Below are 23,154 nucleotides of genomic sequence, written 5' to 3'. Positions count from 1 at the left end.
AATAAAACCCTTGAAAACGTTCTGTCCAAGGAACGTGGACTACCACTCCTTGTTGTAGTAAATCCGTGACTGCTCTCCGCAGATCTTCTAAACGATCCGGGGATAGTCGGATATTGGAAGGGAAGAATCGCGCCGGTGGGAGAGATCGAAACTCGATCTTGTACCCTGACCTTATGACTTCGCAAACCCACTTGTCCGGGATTCTGGAAAGCCATGGATCCGGTAACCGGCGAAGACGTCCCCCCACCCCAATTATGGGTGGGGGCGCACCTTTAGGCTTTGGACGATTTATCTTCAGGTCTGGAGGGGGCGGGCTTTTGCTTGCCCGACCAACGTCCCCTGAAGCCTCCTGAAGGAGCTTTGGAGGACTTAATTTTTTCACCCGCGGGACGAAAAAACTTTTTGTGAGCAGAGAAAGAAGGCCCTCGTCTTTGACGAGTTCCTTTACCCTTAACATTTTGCGGTAAAAAGGTGCTCTTTCCACCCGTGAGATCCTTAATGATCTCATCTAAGTTGGCTCCAAATAGACGCTCTCCTAAAAAGGGGATATTAGCCAATGCTTTTTTGGAACCTTGGTCGGCTAACCAACCTTTTAGCCACAGTGTACGCCTGAGAACCACTGCTGAAACTGATGCTCGCGCCAATAATGGAGTGGCGTCTAACGCCGCATCACACACAAACTGTAACCCCTGTATCATTTGTTCCAACAAATCTGATACCGCCTGAGGGACCTCTTCTAAGTCCCGGCGTAACCACTTGGTCCATTCAGTTACAGTCTGCGAAACCAGACCAATAGCAATTATTGGTCTGAAAGCTGATCCAATCAAGGAAAACATGGTGCGAGACATAGCTTCTATCTTGCGATCCACTGGATCTTTAAAAGACGGAGAGTCTTCTAAAGGAATAACCGTGGCTTTATTCAATCTAGCAATTGGTGAATCCACCACAGGTGGTTCTGTCCATTTCTTAATGAGGGTTTCCTCAAACGGATAACGCCTGTTAATGCGTTTAGAAATAGCAGAGGTGCGTTTTGGCAGACTCCATTCTTCTTTGATTGGATTGCCAAAACATTTGGGCAATGGAAAAACCTTCGCCACTTTGATGCGTTTTTTAGTCCCAAAAGGGATTTCAGTTTCAGCTATTTCCGACGGAATACCCTGTAATCTTAAGGTTTCTTGAACAGATACAATGAGTGCGTTTACCAACGCTTCCTCTCGGGCTATGGCTGATGCCGAAACATCCTCCTCACTGTCTGAAGAGACAGTGCCCGAGACACCAATCCCAGATGAAGTACCTGCAACTGCAGAAATAGGCTCAGATTCTGAATCCGAAGTTTCAGATAATAAGGGGTTAGGCGGGGGTCGCTTTCTTGCGCCCTGTCCCTGACAAGCCACTTCCACCCGGGACACAAAAGTTTCCATAATAGCTGACAATGATTTAACCGTCAGTGGGGTGCTGGAGGATCCTGCAGACACCTCGAGGGGATCCGGTGGAGATACATGAGTGGCAGGGTCCATGTTAATTCAGGACACCTCTGCCAGAAAAAACAAAAAACTTTTTTTTTTTTTTTTTTTTTTAAATAAAAAAATACCTCTTTTTTTTTTATGTGTCTCCCCCTAGCGCAATAGCGCCCCTCAGAGTACCTGCTTCTCGATCCCCACAGAGAGAGAGAGGGACCCCCAAGGCTCACCACCCGATGCAGAGAAGTTTCCAACCAACTGCAGTCAGCGTCTGTCTTTTACAGACTGGAAAGAGCTGTGTTCGTTTTCCCGGGTAGAAGGACGTGGCTCCGCCCCCTGTGTACGCCTTCCGGCGTTCCCAGCTCTCCACGAGGTAGCTGGGCTCATCAAACATGGCCCCCCCATACGGGAGACAAAAGACTCCAAAAACATGGCGGCCGGCGTGACCTGAGGACATTCATGCACCCGGTCTACGGCAAAATGGCGGCGGACTGCCGAAATCGTTTTTCCCATCACATCCACCTGCATCTCTGCTAAGTGGCGGTTTATCGATCTGCAGGAGGTACACTACAATTAAGGTAGGATTATACCTCCTATGTCTGCTGTAATACTACAGTCTGCTGGGTAGAGTGTTAGCTCTCAAACCAAGTCCACTTCCCACCAAACACATACTGTATTTACAAGGGGGACTTTTAGTGTCCGATATATACTGACCATGTATGGAGGGGCCCATAATTCATACTGCCTCATAACGAGGAAAAAAGGGAACGTTTACTCACCATACCGAACCGACAGGCACCCTCTCTTCACAATACCCTCTCCACCGGGGTGGGGGGTTGTGGACCACTCCGGACGCCTCGACTCTCTGGTTCCTGGCGTCCTAAGCGAGACTTTTAACTCGCAAGGTCAGTCCCTCCAATGGGACTCCGTCGCGGCCGACCCAGCGCGGAGCTCTGGTCTGCACGCGCTCGTAGGCAGAAACCGGGGTGACCACTGGATCTCAACATCCAGCCCGTCGCCCGGCCCCGCATACTTACTTGAATGTGTCGCGGCCGACCAAGCGCAATGCAATGGTCTGCGCGCGCTCGTAGGCCGGCTGGGGTGACCACTAGTGTCGCCCAGTCCGGCGTATTTGCTTGAAGATCTCACAGGAAAAAAACACTGGAGAAAACTACCTAAAAAATATTTTTTCTAAAGAAAAAATCTTGCCAGGACCAAAAAGATCCCAGCAAGGAACTTAGGTCCTTACTCCTGACTAGACAGAAAAAAAACTGATGCCTTGTAGCAGAGAGAGGGAGGATATACCCTCAGGGACTGCCCCTACGGTGGAGCCAGAACGTTTTTTCTTTCTGCCTAGTCCTGCTCCTGCAGAGACAACATAACCCAGTTCTTGTGAATCAAGAAGACTAAGTCTGTCAATGAGCGACAGAGAAAGAGGAATTAGTCAGTCATTCTCCTAAAAACATGATTTGGCCAAGGTATTAATACAAATTCTTTATACTATAGTGAAACGTTCGGATTTTGGTTATCATCTAGATGTTTTTCACAGTAACAAGAAAATATTCGGTTTAGATTCATATGAACATACCGTTGCCCTAAGAGCCTGAATTGCCTGATTTCTCTGGAAACCCATAGAGGAGATCAAGGCAACAATCTCTTCTGGAGGCTGGTTAACCAGAGCAGTCTGTCCATATGACGACAGTGTAGATGAAGAAGCAGCACAGCCAGGAATAGTTAATGGTTCAGCAAAATCTAGTAAAGAAATTAAAAGGAATTAGGAGACAGCTGAACATTATACAAGCACCACATAGATCGTACAGTGGTTAATGATGTTTATGACATCAGAGATCAAACAACATATGTATGTTTTTTTAGAAGCACTAAAAAAACTCAGCTTTGCAACTCAGTCAGACCAAGCCAAAGCTAAAATGTCACAGAAAATATGCTCACACTGACCTGTAAACAAAAATGCAGCCCTCACAATGCAGTAATTATACTAACCAGGGTCCTCCATGTGTGCGATTATCCAGTTGAACGCCAATTCTGCCCCCATGCTTCCAGTGTAATACACAGCCTTCCGACATGCCTCCAGAGGGAAGCCCATCTCTGCTAGCTGCATCACTGAAGACTCATCTATGTCAGGAGCTGCATGGAGGTGTCAGAAAGGCCATTTAGCATCTCTCTTACTAGATTAGGTATTCAATAAGTGGGCTTAATCTATCTTAAATAGGAATTCAAGAAAAAGGAGCATTTGCATAAACAAACAGTTGATAGACGGTTATTGAAAGGCAACAACATCATCAATATTGCAATGGAGGGCAGTAAAATCAACTATTTATGGAAATAGAAAATGTGGTAAATAGAAAATATTATCTATATTAAACACAGGGCTTAAAAAAATTGACTGCACTGCTTCTTCCTATGTAATCCTTAAAGCTGAACTCCAGGAATATATGCACAAATACACAGTATAGGTCAGCTTAGTTCAATCCAGTGCTCCACATGCTAGAACAATCTGATTGTTGAAGATGCTGCAATGCACTGTAGGAGCATTGGCTACATACAGTAAGCAATGTTGAATTCTGGAGAGGGAGGAATGACTTCCCTGTGCTGCTGGAACAAAGGAGCATCGTCACTTCTGTACCGCCACCACTCAGGAACTGCTTTGTATTTTTTGCGACATCATCCACCCCTCCTCTCCACCTCAGCCAATCAGAGCCTGCCTAGAATTCTCTGAAGGCAGTCCTTAAGTGGCTAAGAGATGGAAGTACCAATGCTCTTTTTTTTTTCAGCAGCACAGCGAAGTCACTTCTGCCTCTCTAGAAGCCAACACTACCTACTGTACGTAGCCAATGCTACTTACAGTGGACTGCTGTGTCCCCTGTGGCCAAAGCATTTTGAGATGTGAAGCATCGGATAGGTGAAGCTGACACACAGTGAGTCTTTTATGTGCTAATATTCCTAGAATTTGGCTTTAAATTTTAACTCAATACCTCGATGGAACTAGAGAAAGGGTAAACAGGGGCAAGTATATTTGAACTTGGTATTATGATGCTCACTTTACTACAGACAGCCAACTATGGCACAATAACATGTGAAATGTCATACTACACTCCATACTTTGCTTTATTACAGCAAAGGTTTTTTTTTTTCCAGAGTAGCTAACTTTTAGCACATAGTCTACATTTTCCAAAAGTGCTAATACCACCAAGTGCTGCCAAGTCCTTTTTATGTAGCATTATTGAGGTAGCAATAAAAGAATGTGCTGGCAAAGCATTCATAAGGGGCAAGGGTAAAATCTACAATGCTGTCATGATCAGATTTTGAGGGAGTGAAGTTAAAGGAGAAGTAGGGCCAAAGCTCTTTTGGCACTACTTCTCCTATGGATCACAGAAGTGCATCTCGCTCTGCACACTTGTGGTCTGTTTTTTTGCAGACAGCGGGCTAAAGTCGGCTGTCATCTGATGTCACTCAGCCAGTCTAAGCTCTGGATCGATTCAGACTTTCATGTCAGGATTTGCCCAGAAGAAGCCTGAACCAGCAGCTGGCCCAGTGTCCCATCATGCTACTGAGAGCCTGAGCCAGCCGCTCCCACCCCATCCACAGCCAAGCGATCCAGTGAGCGCTGGAGAAACAGAGCATAGAAACGGTGACTGACAGTTAAGACCAAGAAAAAAGTGATCAGAGGTGTTTGATTGATCAGTTCTCAATCTTGGAGGCAGTTCTCAGTCTTAGAGGCGGAGGGGCACAGATGCAGCATCGTACCGATGTTGTATTCACCTAGGTGAGTATGACTGTTACTTTTGCATTCCTATACTTCTTTTTTAGGTCTACATGGTATTTCTATACAGTTCTGTCCTCCTGCAAGATACAATGTTAAAGTGGAACAACCCCCCCCCCCCCCCCAAAAAAAAAAGGTTGTAGCAGTTGAGCTTTTTTGCTAAAGATACATTACATATCTAGTTGCCAGTATGCTGGAGAGGGCAGGCCCAGAGCAATATTGTGCAAATAAGCATAGCCTACTTGCACATTATGACAAGAGCTACACTCAGGCTACGGTGCCACTTTAAATAAAATAAAAAAAAATAAAGTTTACAAAACTTTTTCTTTATTCATGGCAATACAAATAGACAACATGATTTTTAAAGAACTCAGCTCCAAGCCTCATGATAGTTAGGGGTAATGGAAATTTAAATGGTTGCTCTTATAAGGATCATTGAGCTTAGAAAAGGTTTTGTTAAAGAAAATGGAGTCACTTTGTCAACCATAATTGTTTTGTTAATAACTGTATCTACTACTCAATTCAATATAGTTTTCAGCTGTTCTGAAGGTGTAAACAAAAAGGAAAGCCTTCTCAGCACTACCCTTATCTGCGTTAATCAAACAGTAACTGCTGGGAAGAATGTCCCAATGAATTATGATGCACTGTCCTAATAGAGCTCAAAGGTTATAAATAGGAATTTAAAGAGTCTAGAGCAGTGGTTCTTAACCTGGGTTCGATCGAACCCCAGGGGTTCGGTGAGTCAGTCTCGCGGGTTCGGCGGAGGTCAAGACACACACCCAACTCATATGATTCATGATGACACGCCCCGCTCATTGGCTGCAGGTGATCACGCAACATCGCTTGGCCTATCTGTGCTGCAGGGAATTTGGCGCGCCCAGTAGTCGAATTGTAACTGTCGTGATGGTACGTCGTGTGATTTCTTTCTTAATATTAATCCCTTCATACTAACTATGTCGAGCAAAAAAAAGAAAGTGGTCGGACGAATATGTACAATATGGATTCACATGTATAACGGAACATGATGGGAGTCAGCGTCCTAACTGCATTATTTGCAATGCCAAGTTGAGCAATTCTAGTCTAGCACTGGCAAAACTAAGAGAATGCTTCCTTAAGCTGTATGGAAATAGAAAATACACGAACACAACGCTCGCTGAATTCAAGGTGAGGAGAGCCAGAATATATACCTATGTTTTGAATTTGAAAAAATCATATTTTATTTTTCCAATTAAGAAGGGTTCGGTGAATGCGCATATGAAACTGGTGGGGTTCAGTACCTCCGACAAGGTTAAGAACCACTGGTCTAGAGGTAGGCTGAGGAAGGGTGCGTGGCTTTCCTCCAAAACGTGTACCTATTGGCAATCCAGCTTTGTGGATTTACAGGTCGCTTCCTGGGCTCACTCCACTGTGTCCACCGGCAGCACACACATTCCCAGGCATAGCGACCACCCCAGGCGGCGTGGACAAGCCACAATGTGCCAGCTTGTTGACATGGCTTTTAATGTAGTGTTCTTTAAGCACAGACCCGTTTAAAATATGTTAATGTAGCATATTTCTAAATTTAAAGAGACGTCTAAAAAGGTATTACAGTACTGAATATTTGTAGGTACTCTTTAGAATACTAATGTGCCTCTGAAAGACGAATGTTGGTGAAGGCAACAGATTCATGTACCTGCTGTAAACAGGTACCCTCCTCATCACTGCAACTTTCACATAGATAGCACAGCAGCGGAAAAGATTTGAAGCTGGGACCTGATGGGAATCCAGACACACTAGTTTGCATTAGGTCTCCTCACTTTGTAATTGACAGGAGGCAGATACTTAGTCAATGAAGAGTCTGCTACTGACTATAAAATATGCCTAGTGCCTGCAATCAATCACAAAGAGAGGGAATCTGATGGGGAACTAGTGTTTTAGGCTCCCCATAGGGATCTGGCCACTGTCAATGTCACTAGTTGCTAGAAGGCTGTTGGCTATGAAGCTGCCAGCTTTCTGAACCACTGAAAGTTGGGGAGAGGGTAGCATAGACAAACATGCCACCTGCTATACATCATACAACACTCTACCTGTCTCTGTACGCTAGCTTATAGTTGGTCTTAATTACCTCAAGTTTCATTATAAAAAAAGTAATTATCTTTGAACTTGGTGCAGTAATAGCACCCTTTGTAAAAGTGGCACTATTAAGAACTACCTTAATCTGCCGTACGTGTTGGTAAAGCTACAGAAACAGGTTACAGGGCTTTTTTAATCTGGCGCAGGCCATTTTAAAGGGTCACAGAACCAAAAAATTGACGTTATGGATTTAATGAACCCCCCCATGTATGCGATTTCTCTACAAACAATAACGGCTGATCCATCTGATTATTCCTAATGGTATACTTATGTCTATCGATTCTTTCCTTTACCTGCTGGATGATTTCCATAATATAAAGAAGCCCACGTTGACATTTAAACATATAAATTACATAACTAAATACATTGGTCCTTCTGGTGGAAAAGTATCAGGCGGTCTACTGGGTGATGGTCCAAAGTCAGAACAGCTATGACAAGTTTAAAAATCCTGGTAACAGAGATCCCCCACGACTACGAGAACCAGCAAGACTTATTTGAGTGTGTTTCCATACAGAACTCCTCCCACCCTGGGGGAAGTGTTGTGAGGGAGCAACATATGTGTGCAGACACTTGAAAAATATATGTCCTAGTCTGCACTGACCAGGCTAACTCCTGAGAGAGTTTAACTACTGCAGAAGAAGCATGTGTGGTCAAAAGGATCTGATGTCCAGGTCTTTCAGACCTATAGACAGATACAATGACCAGACAGTCATCGCATGAGAAGTAAATGGGATACTGTCTTGCTGAGAGATACAGTGCTCCAAATAGGCAGAAAGCTTGTATTGCCCAAGATGAGCAACTTCATTGCTAGAAGGCTGACCTGTTAGGTCATTCTGTGTGATGGTGAGAACCCTGGCGAGGTCAACTCTTTTCATACTTATAAAATTACAAGGTGTATTGCAAGTAAATACAAAAGAGAGAAGTCAGAGGATAAAAAATACATACGCTCCATGAATTGGTTTCTAAAACGATCTGAAAAAAACAAATGATATTTGAATTAAATTAGGTCCAAAACAAACTTTAATAATATTCATAAACGACTCATTAAAATATTCAAATCTGCATCTACATACAGATCAAGCTGTCCACAAAAAGTTAGTTTGAATTTTAACTGCCGAAGGTGCTTAAATAGTAGCACAAACCTTTTAAAGTAATGTTTTAAACCATGCAAAAAAGTGATTGATAAAAGCACTCTGGCAGTGTTTTAGCTTGTTCCATTCGCTTTCCCTTTTGCTGGACAGCATGGTCTGTATGTACATGTACTGAAAAATACAAACGCAAAGTTCTATATGGTTTATACTGAGAGAATTAAAAAAACATGCAAATATATAATAATGTATGCAAAATAAAAAATCGGAGGAGCTAATTAGTGTTCAATAAAAAGAACACAACTCAAAAGACCAATACAGCTTAGTGAAATGCAGCCACAGTCCCTGCTCATGTATCCTTTCCATCAGAAGCTCACTTAGGAACATAGAGTTAGTGTTAAATACATGCTTTCCCCACTATTGACAGCAAAACAAAGCGCTGAATATGTTCAAATACCTTTTGGATCTTCTGGAATAACAATAGGGGGAGCAATGTCTGGGAGCTCTTCTTCTTCTGGCTGCAGACCTTTTGCTCGTAGATGGTTAATGTCAAGGATATCTGGCATATCCACTGTGACATCTAAAATAAAAGAAATACTTTAAAACAGGTCTACTTACCAAATGAGTGCATATGTCACACTGTTTATACAACTGAAAGAGTTACCTACCGAGTTTCTTGGGCACCCAGTCAAGGCCAAATGTAAACTTCTTAATTTGAATTACCAAGTATTCAGGGAATGAAGCAAAGCGAGAAGTCCTAAAGAAATAAAAACACAATATTAAAACCTAAATCATGAATAGTATCTGAAGTCACAGTTAAGAAAATAATGCAAGCTGTGACCACATATACATAGCTGCTAATCAGAAATCACCATCTCGGAGTGTGAAAAAAAAAATGGATATTCAATGGTTGCTATTGATTGTTAGAAGAATAAATGATTAACATAACCACCAACAATTTTGAATTCACAATCTTACTATGTTAGGTCTGGAGCTGCACATTTGTATGCATTTTTTTTTTCAACTTTTATTTAAACAGCTAAAAAAATGTCTTCCACCCTATAAATACCAGGCCTGCATACCAGATATATGAGCTTGAATAAACCACTAAATAAATAAAAGTAATCTTAATGTATTTACCCCCTAACAGTTAAGTATCTAGATCTCTACTATTTGATGGTACCCAAGCAATCCTTGTGTCTGGCCTTAACGCATAGGTTGCCCACGGACAGTAGACTACTTCCATATTTGTGTTCAAGCACCGGATGGCACAATATGTAAGGATTACATTCAATCTAACAGAAGTACTGGTGTAGTGAAGACCTCACACACAAATCTCTAAAGATCTTACATTTTCATTTAGATTCTAGTGCTAGAGGACCCAGAGAGATCTGGAAGACCTTAACCATATCAACTTTAACATCAGTCAGAGAATATTTGACTCATTTGAAATCTAGTACAGTAGGGAATAAATCATTGGTATTTATCGTTTAGCCATTTATAAGAACCTGGTAAGCTAGCAGGGAGCTTTCCTAGAAAAAAAAGTAATTTTTTCAATTGGCGTTCTCTGAAGGAGTAGTCCAAGGAACTCCTTTACATGTCAACTATATTGCACTTCTATAATCCCCCCCCCCCCCCATTTCCTAAACCCTCTGGTATCTGGATCCCACCTAAATGTGCAGGACCCCGAGCTATCCATATGAAATACACCTATCCCTTAGCGATAACCCTTTGGAATACCGGTCTATGAGTTTGACTGGTATTACTTGGCAGAGAGGACATTTCTCATTTTATTTTGAAAAAAGTAAACTATAAAAATAGACAGGTTCATTAAAGTGTTAGTGAATTGGGAATTATTTGTGGACACCCACCAAATCACAGCAACTAAAAAAGGTTAGCACTCTTGTCTTCAAACTCTAGGTCCCGGGTTCCCACCAAGTATGCTACGTGCATAAAATCTGCATGTTCTCCTTGTGCTTATGGTGATTTCTTCCCACAAGTTTTCTTTCAAAGTTGGCCTATATGTGAAAGTGGTAGGGTGTAGGGATAGACCGATATGGTTTTTTCAGGGCCAATACAGATATTTTGGTCTTTAAGTATCGGTATCAGCCAATATTGGCTGATATTTTGTACATTTAAAGTTTTGAAAAATAAAGACAATTTTTGACACAAATATGGTACTGAACATGTTAATTAACATTTTTAACATGAAAGGCTGTTCTTCACACCTTACCTGCATGAAAACTGATAGGAAAACCGTGCAGCTTTCACTTGCAGGTACATCAGTTTCACATGTGAACGAACAAGTCCTAGAAGAGTAGACGACTGTAGACAACTGTGAAAAATAATGTGCTGGGAAAACAATAACTAAAGGCTTCCCAAAACAAAATTTACATGAACTGCTGCAGTAGTGCACTCACTGTCCGCTCTGCAATGATTTAATCTAGTAGCTGCACTACAGTGTTAAAGACTGTGGACTGAACACTAGTACTACCACTTTCAATACTCCCAGTTAAGTAGAACAATATTATAGTGCAGAAAGCATAACATTTCAGCATGTTCACCAGTTAAACGGCTTCTGTATTTTTCATATATTGCTGCCACTTCACCAAAAACACGCTCACTTGGTACCGAGGAAGGAGAAGCAGAAAGGTATCTTCTAGCACGAGAAGCAAGTCTTTTGTAGCGTGCCTCATTTTCTTTCCGTTGAATATCTTCTGTCAGCCATTGTTTTGCCTTGGCCAATACTTCATCAGAAGAGAAAGCATGATTCTTGTATCGAGGATCCAAAAGACATGCAAGCACAAAATTTTTATTCTCTTCATGCTTCTCCAAACGTTTGGTGAACCTGTCCCTCATGGCCTACACGTTTTAGTGCCACATGTGTTGGGTTCTTCATTCTTTTGAAGAAGCATCTTCAGCACTCACACACGGGATGACAGATGAAAGAGATGAGTCAGAATGACTCGCCAATAGTGTCACTTTATCTATGGGGAGGAGGGTGTCAATGACATTGGTTACAATGTCCCACTGATCAGCAGTAGGGACAAGAATATCCTCCATATTCACCTGAATAGATGGTAACAGTTTGCTTCTGCTCCAGCATTCTTTGCAGCATGTGAAGTGTTGAGTTCCATTGTGTTGGAACTGCACTAATCAAGTTGTTTTTGGGTAGGCCAAGGTCTTCCTGAATGCACCTCAGTCGCTGTTTGGCAAGGATTGAATGGTGGAAAGGGCCTGCGCACCTCTTCAGCATGCCAATTATATCAAGCAAAGCTCTCTGGTTTGACAGACCATCATTTACCACAAGTTGGAGGGTGTGTGCCATGCAACTGAGGTCTGAAACATCAGCAAACCTCATTCCTTTCACCATGTTCGCTCCGCTGTCCGGAAGCACAAGCATCACTCAGTCTTTGGTGATTTCCTAGTCTTCCAGTATAGCCTAGAAACCTTTTTCTAATGTACTCCCCAGTGTGGGATCCTTGCATCACTTTTGTATTCAACACCAAATGCCTTCTTGTCCATCCGCTGTCAATTAACCACTTAAGCCTCAGCCCTATTTCAGACACTTTTTGTTCACACGTTAAAACCAGTATTTTTTCCTAGAAAACTACTTAGAACCCCCAAACATTATATATATTATTTTAGCAAAGACTCTGGAGAATAAAATGTCGGTCATTGCAATAATTTTTGTCACGCGGTATTTGCGCAGCGGTCTTTAAAGCGCCATTTTTTTGGAAAGATTTTGAAAAATCACATTTCACTGCATTTAAAAAATACTAAACAGTAAAGTTAAACATTTTTTTTGTATATTGTGAAAGAACATGTCACGCCGAGTAAATAGATACCCAACATGTTACGGTTTAAAATTGCGCCCCCCCATGGGATGGCGACAAACTACGGTCAATAGAGATCTCAATCTGCGACGCTTTAAATTTATTTAATGGTTACCAGTTTAGAGTTAGAGTGTAGCTCTTTTTTTTAAATTATTGCTCACGCTCTGGCGATCGCGGCGATACCTCACATGTGTGGTTTGAACAGCGATTTCATTTGCGGCTCGACTTGCGTATACGTTTTTTTTTGTGCGCGAGCTAACGGTGACGGGGGCGGCTAAATTTTTTTTTTTTTTTTTTTTTCCCATTTATTTTATTTATTTTTTTAACTTTATTACAGTTTTAAAAAAAAAAAAATCTGATCACTTTTATTGCTGTCACAAGCAATGTAAACATCCCTTGTGACACCAATATGTGTGACAGGTACACTTTATGGAGGGATCGAGGGTCTAAAAGACCCTAGACCCCTCCACTACACTTCCCTGTATGCAAAACGCCATAAACTGCGTTTTTGCATACAGCCGATTTTCAAATTTGCCGCCTTTTGCAGCACAGTAACCCGGAAGTGACGTCATGGACGCCGCCTCCGGGTTACGTCAACGGAGACCCGATCGATGCCGTTTCCGGCATTCATCGGGACTCCATCCAGCCGGCGGACGTGCTGGCTGGGTGCTCGGGGCTCCCGGTGGGACGGGAGCCCCGAGCAAAGCCACGGAAGGCGGCGGGAGGGGGGGGGGACGTCCCCTCCCGCCCCCCCGGGTACCAATCGAGCGGCTCCCGAGCCGCATCGGTCGGTACCGACGGAAAGCCAACCGTCGGCTTCAAACCACGGTACCAGGATGGTGTCTCTAGCTAGAGGCATCATCCCGGTACACTACCGCAAAGTTTACCGACGTAGACCTACGTTAGTATGCGGTAAGTGGTTAAATAGCATGTAAGACTCATTAGTGACTCTGTTAGTCCTGACCAGCAGTCAGTCGTGAATGAGAGTTAGTTGCCAGCATTCTCTGGTTTCAGCATAGCCTTTACTTTCTCAACGACCTTTTGGTGAATCTTTCCCAGCATTTCAGTTTGATAATATTTTTCGCTCTTCAGTGTGTAACTTGGCTCAACTGTGGACAAAAAACGCTTAAATCCAGAGTCAGACACCATTGTAAATGGCTGGTTATCAGTGACCATCATCTCTGTGATTACTCTGTCCAGCAGTTGGGATCTTCCATCCGAATTTAGCCACCTGTTTTTTTCTAAAACTTATCTGTTATTGTTGCCTGCTGGGATTCTGGTATTTCACCTTGTGATTTATTGTGTTTTTTCTGTGCTTCATGGTATAATTTAACATGATGAACTCTTAAATGGGCCCAAAGATTTGACGCATTTTTAGTTTTTGCAATTGCTGATTCCATGCTTACATTGTGCACGTGTTACACACTGCTGTTTTTCCTGGAGATGGAGACGAGAAATAGTCCCATATCACACTTTTACTTTTTCTATCTGCATCCATCTCCATTGAAATTGGAAAGACACAAATTGAATATAGGGTTAAAAAAAACTGAGTGGCTGGCACCCTGTGGTAGTGGGTGGCTGGCTGGCTGGCACCCTGTGGTGGTGGGTGGCTGGCACCCTGTGGTGGTGGTGGGTGGCTGGCTGTCTGCCACCCTGTGGTGGTGGTGGGTGGCTGGCTGGCTGGCACCCTGTGCCTGTGGTGAGTGGCTGTCACCCTGTTGTGGGTGGCTGGCTGGTACAGTGCATGTGGGTGGTTTGCTGGTACAGTGCCTGTCGGTGGCTGGCTGGCTGGTACAGGGCCTGTGGATGGCTGGTAAAGGGCCTGTGGATGTCTGGCTGGTACAGTGCCTGTGGCTGGCTGGCTGGTACAGGGCCTGTGGGTGTGGCTGGCTGGCACCAGGCTGCTGTAGGTGGGTGTTATACACTCCCGAGAGACTCCGGACTCCAGATGAGGCTGTCCAAGGCGACCTAAGAAGGCAGGAGGTTAGGCCCAGTGCGCAGAGGCGCATGGCGCAACATACGCAATGACATCACGACAATATCGGTAATATCGGCAAGTTCCGGGGCCGATACCGATATAATCGGGAAAAGTGAATATTGGCCCTCCGATAATCAGTTGATCCCTAGAAGGGTGATTAGATTGTGAGCTCCTTTGGGGGGGGGGGGGGCAAGAACTGAGTAAAAGACTATGTTCTGAAGAAAAAATTAGTTTAATGTGAATAGAAAGATGTATTTAAAAAAAAAAAAAATGTTACATATGTAGACAGGGACAGAGGCTGCAAAACTGCATACCCTGGATATGGTATTGTATCTTTGACATAAAGTAAAGTGCAGATTTCTAAGATTGCAGCAGTTTGGGAGCAATGATTGGAGTGCTTCTAGAACACTGTATTACCACAGACCTGTTTTAGGCACGTTCACATAGAATGCTTTCGGTCTTCCACCTCCTCTCCCATACTAATTACATAAGTTAAATGATTTATTATTGTCTGTAATTTGTTCTCCTGCATAGAGAAATAAACATACAGTACATCTTCTGACCCTCCTTATACATCACTTACTACCATCCCAGCCAGTGTATCCAATTTTTCTGGAACCTTTACATATAATCTACTACAGAGACTCTGGGGCCAGAAGGGTTGCCCTTTCCAAGTCTCTTGGGTTAGGTCCAAGCCTATTCTCACTAGCCTTCTGTGTAGGAGTTAATATGGTGAGAAGCCTGTAGACTCCTGGAGCATCCCTCTGTAGACAAACAGCAGGTGAGGCAAATAGTATTCCCAGTCCCTTCCCTGCGACTCAACTTATATACTGCACATCTGTTTCAAGGTCACATTGAAACACTTGCACAAGACATTCTTTTGTGGGTGGTAAGGACTAGCCATGACATGCGTCACCTGTATTCTCTGACAGAGAGCCTACACAAGGTCAGACATCAGTCATCTACTGCTGGCTGTGAGCAGTCTACAATAGTTCACTATAGTAGTGATCGGCTGCTGTGTAGAAGGCTGGAAAGAGCTACAACAGCTCTTCCCAACCCTCCATAGTGAATGGGTGTGCAATGACGTCATGTGTGGTGTTGTCACACTCCCAAGTGCTGTTTACATTTTCACAATGAGCTCCTTTGGAGCGGTCTGTGAAAGCATTTCAAGCCCAGGAGGTGACTGTTTCCAGATTGGAAGCCAGCTGTGAGAGGCAGCCAGCAGTCCTAGTGGGAGTCACCAATTCCTGTCGCTACTTCAAAAGGGCACTGCGGGAAATAGTCACTGTCCCAGTGTCGATTTAAAGCAGCACCGGGACTCAAATGGTAAGTATAGAAGTTCAGTTAGCGGACTAACGCTCCTTAGGCACAAATTAATTTAAAGGGAAAACTGACTTTTTCTCACACACTGCCGACTGTGCCGTGGCTGCTGCAGGCATATCCAAGAAAGACCCTGGAGGACAAGGGTGTAGAAGTACTTTTGGGACTCCTGCGTTCGAAATCCGATATTAACACAGATATTGGTCATGAAATTCAACATACTTGAAGAGAATGTCTTCCTGGATAAATTAGAGGAGGGAGACACACTCTAGGGGATTAAAGAAGACATCAAGGAGTGTTTAAACTCAAGCAGGGGACAACATTCCAACCTGTCGTCAACAGGTCCTCTGGGAGGAATGCTGCAGGCAAACCCGACCTAGTAAAGATAACAAGTTGGAGAGGCCCCAGGATCATTCCCCTTTGTGCGTAGGATTCAACATACTTCAGTATAGTTAGGGCAAATGAAAACACACCAGAAGTAACTAGAGTGCTCACAAGCAGCTGCAAAAGCAAGTGAGAAATAATAGCCAGAGTCACTTACACCGGCAGCAGTCTAATCGAGAGAAGGTGAATTTTGCTGGAGGCTAAAGTCCGGTGTGTGAAGGCTGGGTCTGTCTTTGACAGCAATCACTGGGCAGTATTGACAGGACATGTCTCCAGACCCCTCATCTCTATGTACTCCATGGCCTGCCAGTGATCAGGGATAGTAGATCAGTGATGGCCGAGTAGTGATTTGTACAATTATCTAAGATTTTCTCCGAATCCTTCCGGCAGCTGCAAAATGGCAAAGTGCAAAAATGGCCATCACACCAATAGGTATAAACCTTAAATTTTTACAAAGGTCTTCACTTCAATACCAGCACTTATTCCTACACACTCCATCAACGTAAGGTGGCATTATTCCTCATACTGACTATCAACCTAAGGGAGGATTCTTCCTCATAATTACCACCAACATATGGGGGCATTCTTTTGTTTACTGACAACAAACAGGAAAAATTATTCCTCATACTGACAATCGATGTAGAGGAGAATTCATCCTCACACTAACCATCAATGCAAGGAAACATTCTCTTTACTGGTGGACACCAGTATTGGAGAGTATTTACAACAAAATTTGTTCTTGTGAATATTGTATATGCTGTCATGGCCGCCGCTATTTTTAATGGCAAACCACCACAAAATGGCCACTGGACTACACACTCATGGCCGCCGTGCAATAAAGCACACATGCTACAAGAAAATGGCAGCCCCACGAGGCTCCCAGGGACTCAGGAAGGATCCCTAGGCCTCAAGGACAGGCCCAGGCAGGACGGGGGGGCCTTGGCAGGAGCCCCCACCAGGTACAAACCCCCCCCTGCACAGCTGATCATCCGTTCGCTAGCGGCAGAACCCCCCATCACCAGCATAGCGCCCTGCCCCCACCCCAGGAGGTGGCCAGACCACAACACAGCTCGAGCCAAAGTGGAGAGGGGGGGAAATAGGATGGGGGGCAAATGAAGGGGGGTGCTTGACGTGAAGGAGGGGAACCCGGGGGTCTGACCATCCCAAGGAGGCTGTGACTCGGGCCGAGACTCGGTCGTGTGCGACTTCGCAAGGTGTTTAACTTTCAGGCCAACCCCTGTCCAGGGGGGCTATGTGGAGGCCAACCTAGCGTGGAGCTGAGGTCTGCGCGCACTCGGTGGCCAGACTGGGGTGACAACTGGATCTAGATTATCCAGCCTATTGTAGTTGATTGTAGATCTCACAGGAGAAAACCAGGAGAAAAATATCTATTGAAAAAGAAAACATTGCCAGGGCCAGAGATCCCAGCAAGGAACTAGGTCTTTACACCTGACTAGGCAGAAAAAAAAAAACGGAGTACCTATAGCAGAGAGAGGGAGTATACCCCCTGGGACTGCCCATAGGCGTAGCCAGACTTTTTTCTGCCTAGTGTCCTACTCCTGTAGGAAGCAGCATAACCCAATGGTTATGAAGATCAGGAGCTGTGTCCGTCAATGAACGAAAGAGAAAACGGTTTTGTTGCACACATTTGCAAATACAGCAGGTAAAATAAGTATTGAACACATCACCGTTTTTCTAGGTAAATATATTTCTTAGGCTCCATTCACACCTGAGCATATAATTTTCAAGCGTTTTTTGGGATGTTTTTCAGGCGTTTCTTTGGGCGTTTTTTCAGGTGTTTTTTGCAGGTGTTTGGAACCAGGCATTGACATCTAACAAAAAAAGCTTGTAATCTGTCAAAAAAGAAGCTCATGTACTTTTTGGAGCTTTAGGCATTTTGCTTTAGGTGACAGAAGTGTATCGAAAATGGGGCCATTGAAATGAATGGGATTTTGCTTGTTGGGCGTTTTGAGACTTCCGAGATGAGCGTTTTACGAGCTGAAAAACGCTCAGATGTGAACAGTGCCTAAAAGGTGCTATTAACATGACATTTTCACCACATGTCAGTAACAACCTATGCAATCTATACATACACAGAAACCAAAACAAATAAGTTCAGAAATTAAATGTGTAATAAAATGTAATGACACAGGGAAAAAGCATTGACTACGCTAACTGAAATGTATTTAATACTTTGAAGAAAATCCTTTGTTGGTAATGACAATTTCAAGACACCTCCTGTATGAAGAAACTAGTCGCATGCATTGCTCAGGTGTGATTTGGGCCCATTCTTCCACACAGTCTTCAAATTTTGAAGGTTCTGTGGGCCTCTTTTTTGAACTCTGATTTTTATCTCTTTCCACAGATTATCTATTGGATTCAAGTCGGGTGATTGGCTGGGCCATTCTAACAGCTTTATTTTCCTTCTTTGAAACCAAATTGAGTGTTTCCTTGGCTTTGGGATCACTGTCTTGCTGAAATGTCCACCCTCCTTTCATTTTCACCATCCTGGTAGATGGCAGCAGATTTTTATCAAGAATGTCTTGGCACATTTTTCCATTCATCCTTCCTTCATTGATATGAAGTTTGCGAGTACCGTATGCCAAAAAATAGCCCCACACCACGATGTTTCCACCTCCAAACTTCACTGTTGGTATGGTGTTTTTGGGGTGATGTGCATGCAGTGCCATTTGACCTCCAAACATGGTGAGTATTATGGCTACCAAACAGTTCCATTTTGGTCTCATCTTAACAGGCTATATTCTCCCAGTATTTCACAGGCTTGTCTAAATGTTGTGCAGCAAACTTTAAAAGAGCTTCAACATGCTTTTTTTTTTTTTTTTTTAGAAATGGAGTCTAGAATGGTGAGCATGCATACAAGCCATGGCAGATGAGTGCATTAATTACGGTTTTCTTTGAAAGAATTGTACCTGCTAATTTTAGGTCTTTCTGAAGCTCTCCAAGTGGTCACTGGCTCTTGGAAAACTCTTCTGATAATTATTTTCACTCCTCTGTCAGAAATCTTGCAAGGGACACCTGGTTGTGGCAGGTTTATGGTTAAATGATGTTATTTCCACTTCTGGATCATGGCCCCAACAGTGCTCACTGGAACATTCAGAGGTTTAGCAATCCTTCTGTAACCAAGTCTATCAGTATATTTTGCAACAAGAGAGAGCTCTTTGCTTTTACTCATCATGAGAGGTTTCTTGTGTGACACCTTGGTAATGAGACACCTTTTTATAGGCCATCAGTTGAGACTGAACCAGCGAATATTAATTTATACTGACAATGGCATGATTGCTTTATAATTACTGATAGATTTCAGCTGGTGTCTTGGCTTTCTGTGCCTTTTTGCACCTCCCATTCTTCATGTGTTTACTTTTTCCATGTGTCATTACATTTTATTACACAACTTCAATTCTGAACTTATTTGTCATGGTTCCTCTGTATGTATGGATTGCATGGGTTGTTACTGACATGTTGTGAAAATGTTATGTCAATAGCATCGTTAGGAATAGATTTACCTATAAAAATGGTGACGTATTATATACCTGCTGTATTTGTGTTAGCTGCAATCCCCATGTCAAGGCCCCAGAGGAGCTTGTATGTGTGCTGGGAAGTGTTTGTTTATTTGCGATGTGTGTTGCCTTTCTATGTGCACCTTACTGCAAAGGCTAGTTATAAACTGGGGTGATTGCCATCTTTTTATATACTGTAGCTTGTTGTGCCGATTTGGTGTGGGGACACTGGATGCCTTCAGCTGGCACTGTTCTCTTGCTGGGCATCCAATGCAGCCCTGTGCCTTTATGCAGGAGTGGGCCCCCTCCAGGTGAACCTGCCCTTAATATATCCACTGCTTCATATTCTCCAACTCAGAGACTCTCAAAACTATTTTGAGTTAGGTGAAAAAGATGATGGAAAATGAAGCTGCGCTGATCAAGCAGAGTGTAAGAATAACGTGAATGGATGAGTGAAAAAAACTGAATATACAAATGAAGTGCTTACAATCCAAGTGCTGGATAAGAAACTTATTATACACAGTTGTATCAATTATTATACTACTATTATATTCATTTAACTGTATTGATACAACTGTGTATAATAATTTTCTCATCACTTGGATTGTAAACACTTCATTCGTATATTCTTCTTTTTTCACTCATCCATTCACATTATTCTTACACTCGGTTTGATAAGCGCAGCTTCATTATCCATCATCTTTTTTATTTCACTTACTCAGTTTTTGGTAAGGCTGAACAAGGAGCTGCAGCTATCCCTCATCAAAATCTACACAATTTTTCTCACGTGATAGCGCAGGGGCCTTCCCTTTATTCATTATTTTGAGTTAGGACTGCAGTATGCAGTATACAGAGGAGCCTTGACGCTGGCACTGTGGGTTCCACATATATATTTCCAAATGTGTGCAACAAAATACTAAACGTAAAATGTTAGACAGGGTACATTTGGTTTGTTTTCAAGCTAGCTGGTAAGTGTTCTGAGAAAATGTTGTTTGCCTGTGATGTGCATTGCCCTGCCACGTGCACCTTACTCCAAAGGCTAGTTACAGGTTGGGGTGTTTGCCATCTTCTATATATACAGTATATATCATATATATATATATATATATATATATATATATATATATATATATGGTATAAGCAAGTTCAAAACAGGATAGTTTTTCCGTATTGTATATACTGTAGTAGATAAGAAACATAAGTAATCACATACAATCCTCAATGATTCATGCCTACAAAGTTTTCTAATTTTCTAATTCAAAGTTTCTATTTTCACAAGACAGCCAAGAACATGGGCCATCGAAAAAGTTATAGAAGCCTAAATATATCAAGTCAAAGATCTCAGTCTTGCGATTAGACAGCCTTCAATTAGAGCACACAGAATGCTGGAATCTCAGGCATATGATAGATACTGCTATGAAGTGGTGGCAGCCTAGATAAGACCTCGGTCATATAAATAAGCCAGAAACAAGAGACAAGCAATTCATCCCTGAAGAAAGTAAAATTCCTGCCACTGATTACCTCGGTAACAGAATGTTCACTTGATAATCATCCATAAAATACAATTTTGAACCCCTACAGTGAAACTTCTTTTAGACTCTTAGAATATACTGTATATATACACACACAGAATGGGAAATGTAGCCAAAATGAGGACAGTGAGCCCCGTTCACACCGGAAGCATCGCATGAGAAGTCGAACCATATTGTCAGCAATGGAACTGTTCAAATTGGTGCAAGGCTGACTTTGCGGTGCCGCACAGATTTGAAAGATATGAAAAAGTAGTTCCTGCACTACTTTTGGAGATTTCAGGTGCGACTTGCATAGATATCTGTGCATGAATTCGCATAGATGTCAGCCAAGTCACTCCTAAAGTCGCACAATTTCAAAGCCACATTCAGTATAAATCAGCGCTAATTCATGGTGTTTAAATATATTCCCTCAAATAGGAAGGTATTGTGTATTTTTTGCAAAAAACATTTTTCATGGTGAGTTTTTAGTGCAGCGTTAATCTTAAAGTGGTAGGAAAGTCTCGAGAGCAAAATAAAAGAAATGGTCCCCCTGCAGGTTTAATTTATACTGTACTAGTATCCACTGCATGCAAGTACATTGTGACACACTTGCCTACAGAGCCATCGAGCAATGTGCTGTTAGTGCTCTCCCTGGTGCTTTCATCTTCGCCGGTCTTCCTTTCAGGTTTTGTTTTTCGGCCGCTTGATTTGCCAGGCTGAGGTGACATCACTCCCATGCATGTGCACAGGAGTCCCATTACTGCAGCACACAGAGCAGGCCGTAAATGTGGTCTGAGCTGCACATGTGTGGCTCAGATCAAATTATCGCTGAACGGCAGGGGGACATTTATGATAGAGGAGACCTCTAGGGTCTCTTCTGCTTTATAAAGCCTGCCTGTCAGCAGATTTTTAAATCTATGACTTTCCTATCACTTAAATGATTTTATTCATATATTTGGTATTGTGCTTGGTAGAAATATCTTTAGCCAGCAGAGGGAGCTCCCAATGGCTCAGTGCAATTTAACAATTTTTGAGATACAATATTGAGTCACAAAGCATTTCCTGTGTATTTTAGAAGTAAGTACTGCTACCCACATTTTGCTAAGATTATTAAAGTTGTTCTATAGGCAGAAGGTTTTTACCTAAATGCATTCTATACATTAAGGTAAAAAAGATTCTGCATGGAGTTAAGCCCCCCCCCCCTTTATACTTTATACCTGAGCCAATTCTCAACCCTGCAATATGCATGAGAGCAGAGGCTCTGTTTGCTTTCTCCTTGGCTCAGAGGCAGCTGTGGGAGCGACTGACTCCTGCTGCTGTCAATCACAACCAGTGGCAAGGGTGCTGGAGAGCTGGGGCCTGTCTGTGTAAGTAGATGCACACTTCAAAGCTCAGCAGAGGGACAGCTTGCTATGGGAGCACTCAGTGGGGGGGGGGGGGGAGCCAGGCGCTTCGGTGGGGACCCGAGAAAAGGAGGGTTGGGACTGCTTTGTGCAAAACTATTGCACAAAGCAGGTAAGTATAACATGTTTTTTTATTTTAAAGAAGAAAGGATCACTTTAAAATGTAGCTGATCTCTACAGTACATCTAAAAGCAATTATTTGAACTTTGGTTGAATACTGTTCCTGCTATATCATCTGGTCATCTCGCTAATAGACAGTAGTGTGTGAGGGTCGTCAGAACATACACATATAAATATTATTCACTTGATATCAATGTTTTGTGACAGTTTTAGGGGGGTCAGGGCGTATAGCCATCACTCCACTTCTGATACTTTGAGAGAGACGTTGCTTTCTTATAGACAGCATCCCTGCCCATCCCTCCCCTCCACTGTCCATTCACAGAAGGCTTTGTATTTTGTGAATAGGTTCACATAATATAAAATGCTCTGTTACAGGGCAGGAGGAAGAGAGGGGCTTGTCAAGCAGCTACATGCAGCTCTGCAGCGGTGACCTGAAGTTCCAGCACAGGAGCACTGGAAGTATAGCGATAGTTGTACTTCCAGCACTCAGTAAAAATCTAAACTGTAAATAAACGTACAAGTCCATGAGGTGGCATGCACCTTGTTGAACTTAAAGCACAATAGAAAATTAGTGAATTGAGTCTCTTGTACTAAAATGATAAGGTTTCACATTTTCAGAGCATTGCATTATAAAAATCATATC

At 42.9% G+C, this 23,154-nt stretch overlaps 1 protein-coding gene across 1 annotated transcript in view; it reads right to left on the bottom strand.

The window, feature by feature from the left end:
- Positions 1 to 23,154, bottom strand: part of USP13 (ubiquitin specific peptidase 13) — a 159,243-nt gene that overhangs the window by 12,590 nt on the left and 123,499 nt on the right. Inside the window, exons 14-18 of the mRNA XM_082248812.1 lie at positions 9,110 to 9,198; positions 8,899 to 9,021; positions 8,299 to 8,325; positions 3,462 to 3,605; positions 3,049 to 3,212 (exon numbers count right to left, since the gene is read on the bottom strand). Of these exons, the coding sequence (XP_082104938.1) occupies positions 3,049 to 3,212; positions 3,462 to 3,605; positions 8,299 to 8,325; positions 8,899 to 9,021; positions 9,110 to 9,198 (547 nt within the window). The remainder of the gene's footprint in view (positions 1 to 3,048; positions 3,213 to 3,461; positions 3,606 to 8,298; positions 8,326 to 8,898; positions 9,022 to 9,109; positions 9,199 to 23,154) is intronic.

Source organism: Pelophylax lessonae, assembly GCF_965119305.1.
Source record: "Pelophylax lessonae genome assembly, chromosome: 3".
Classification (NCBI taxonomy): domain Eukaryota; kingdom Metazoa; phylum Chordata; class Amphibia; order Anura; family Ranidae; genus Pelophylax; species Pelophylax lessonae.
This window is presented reverse-complemented; position numbering and strand designations above follow the sequence as displayed.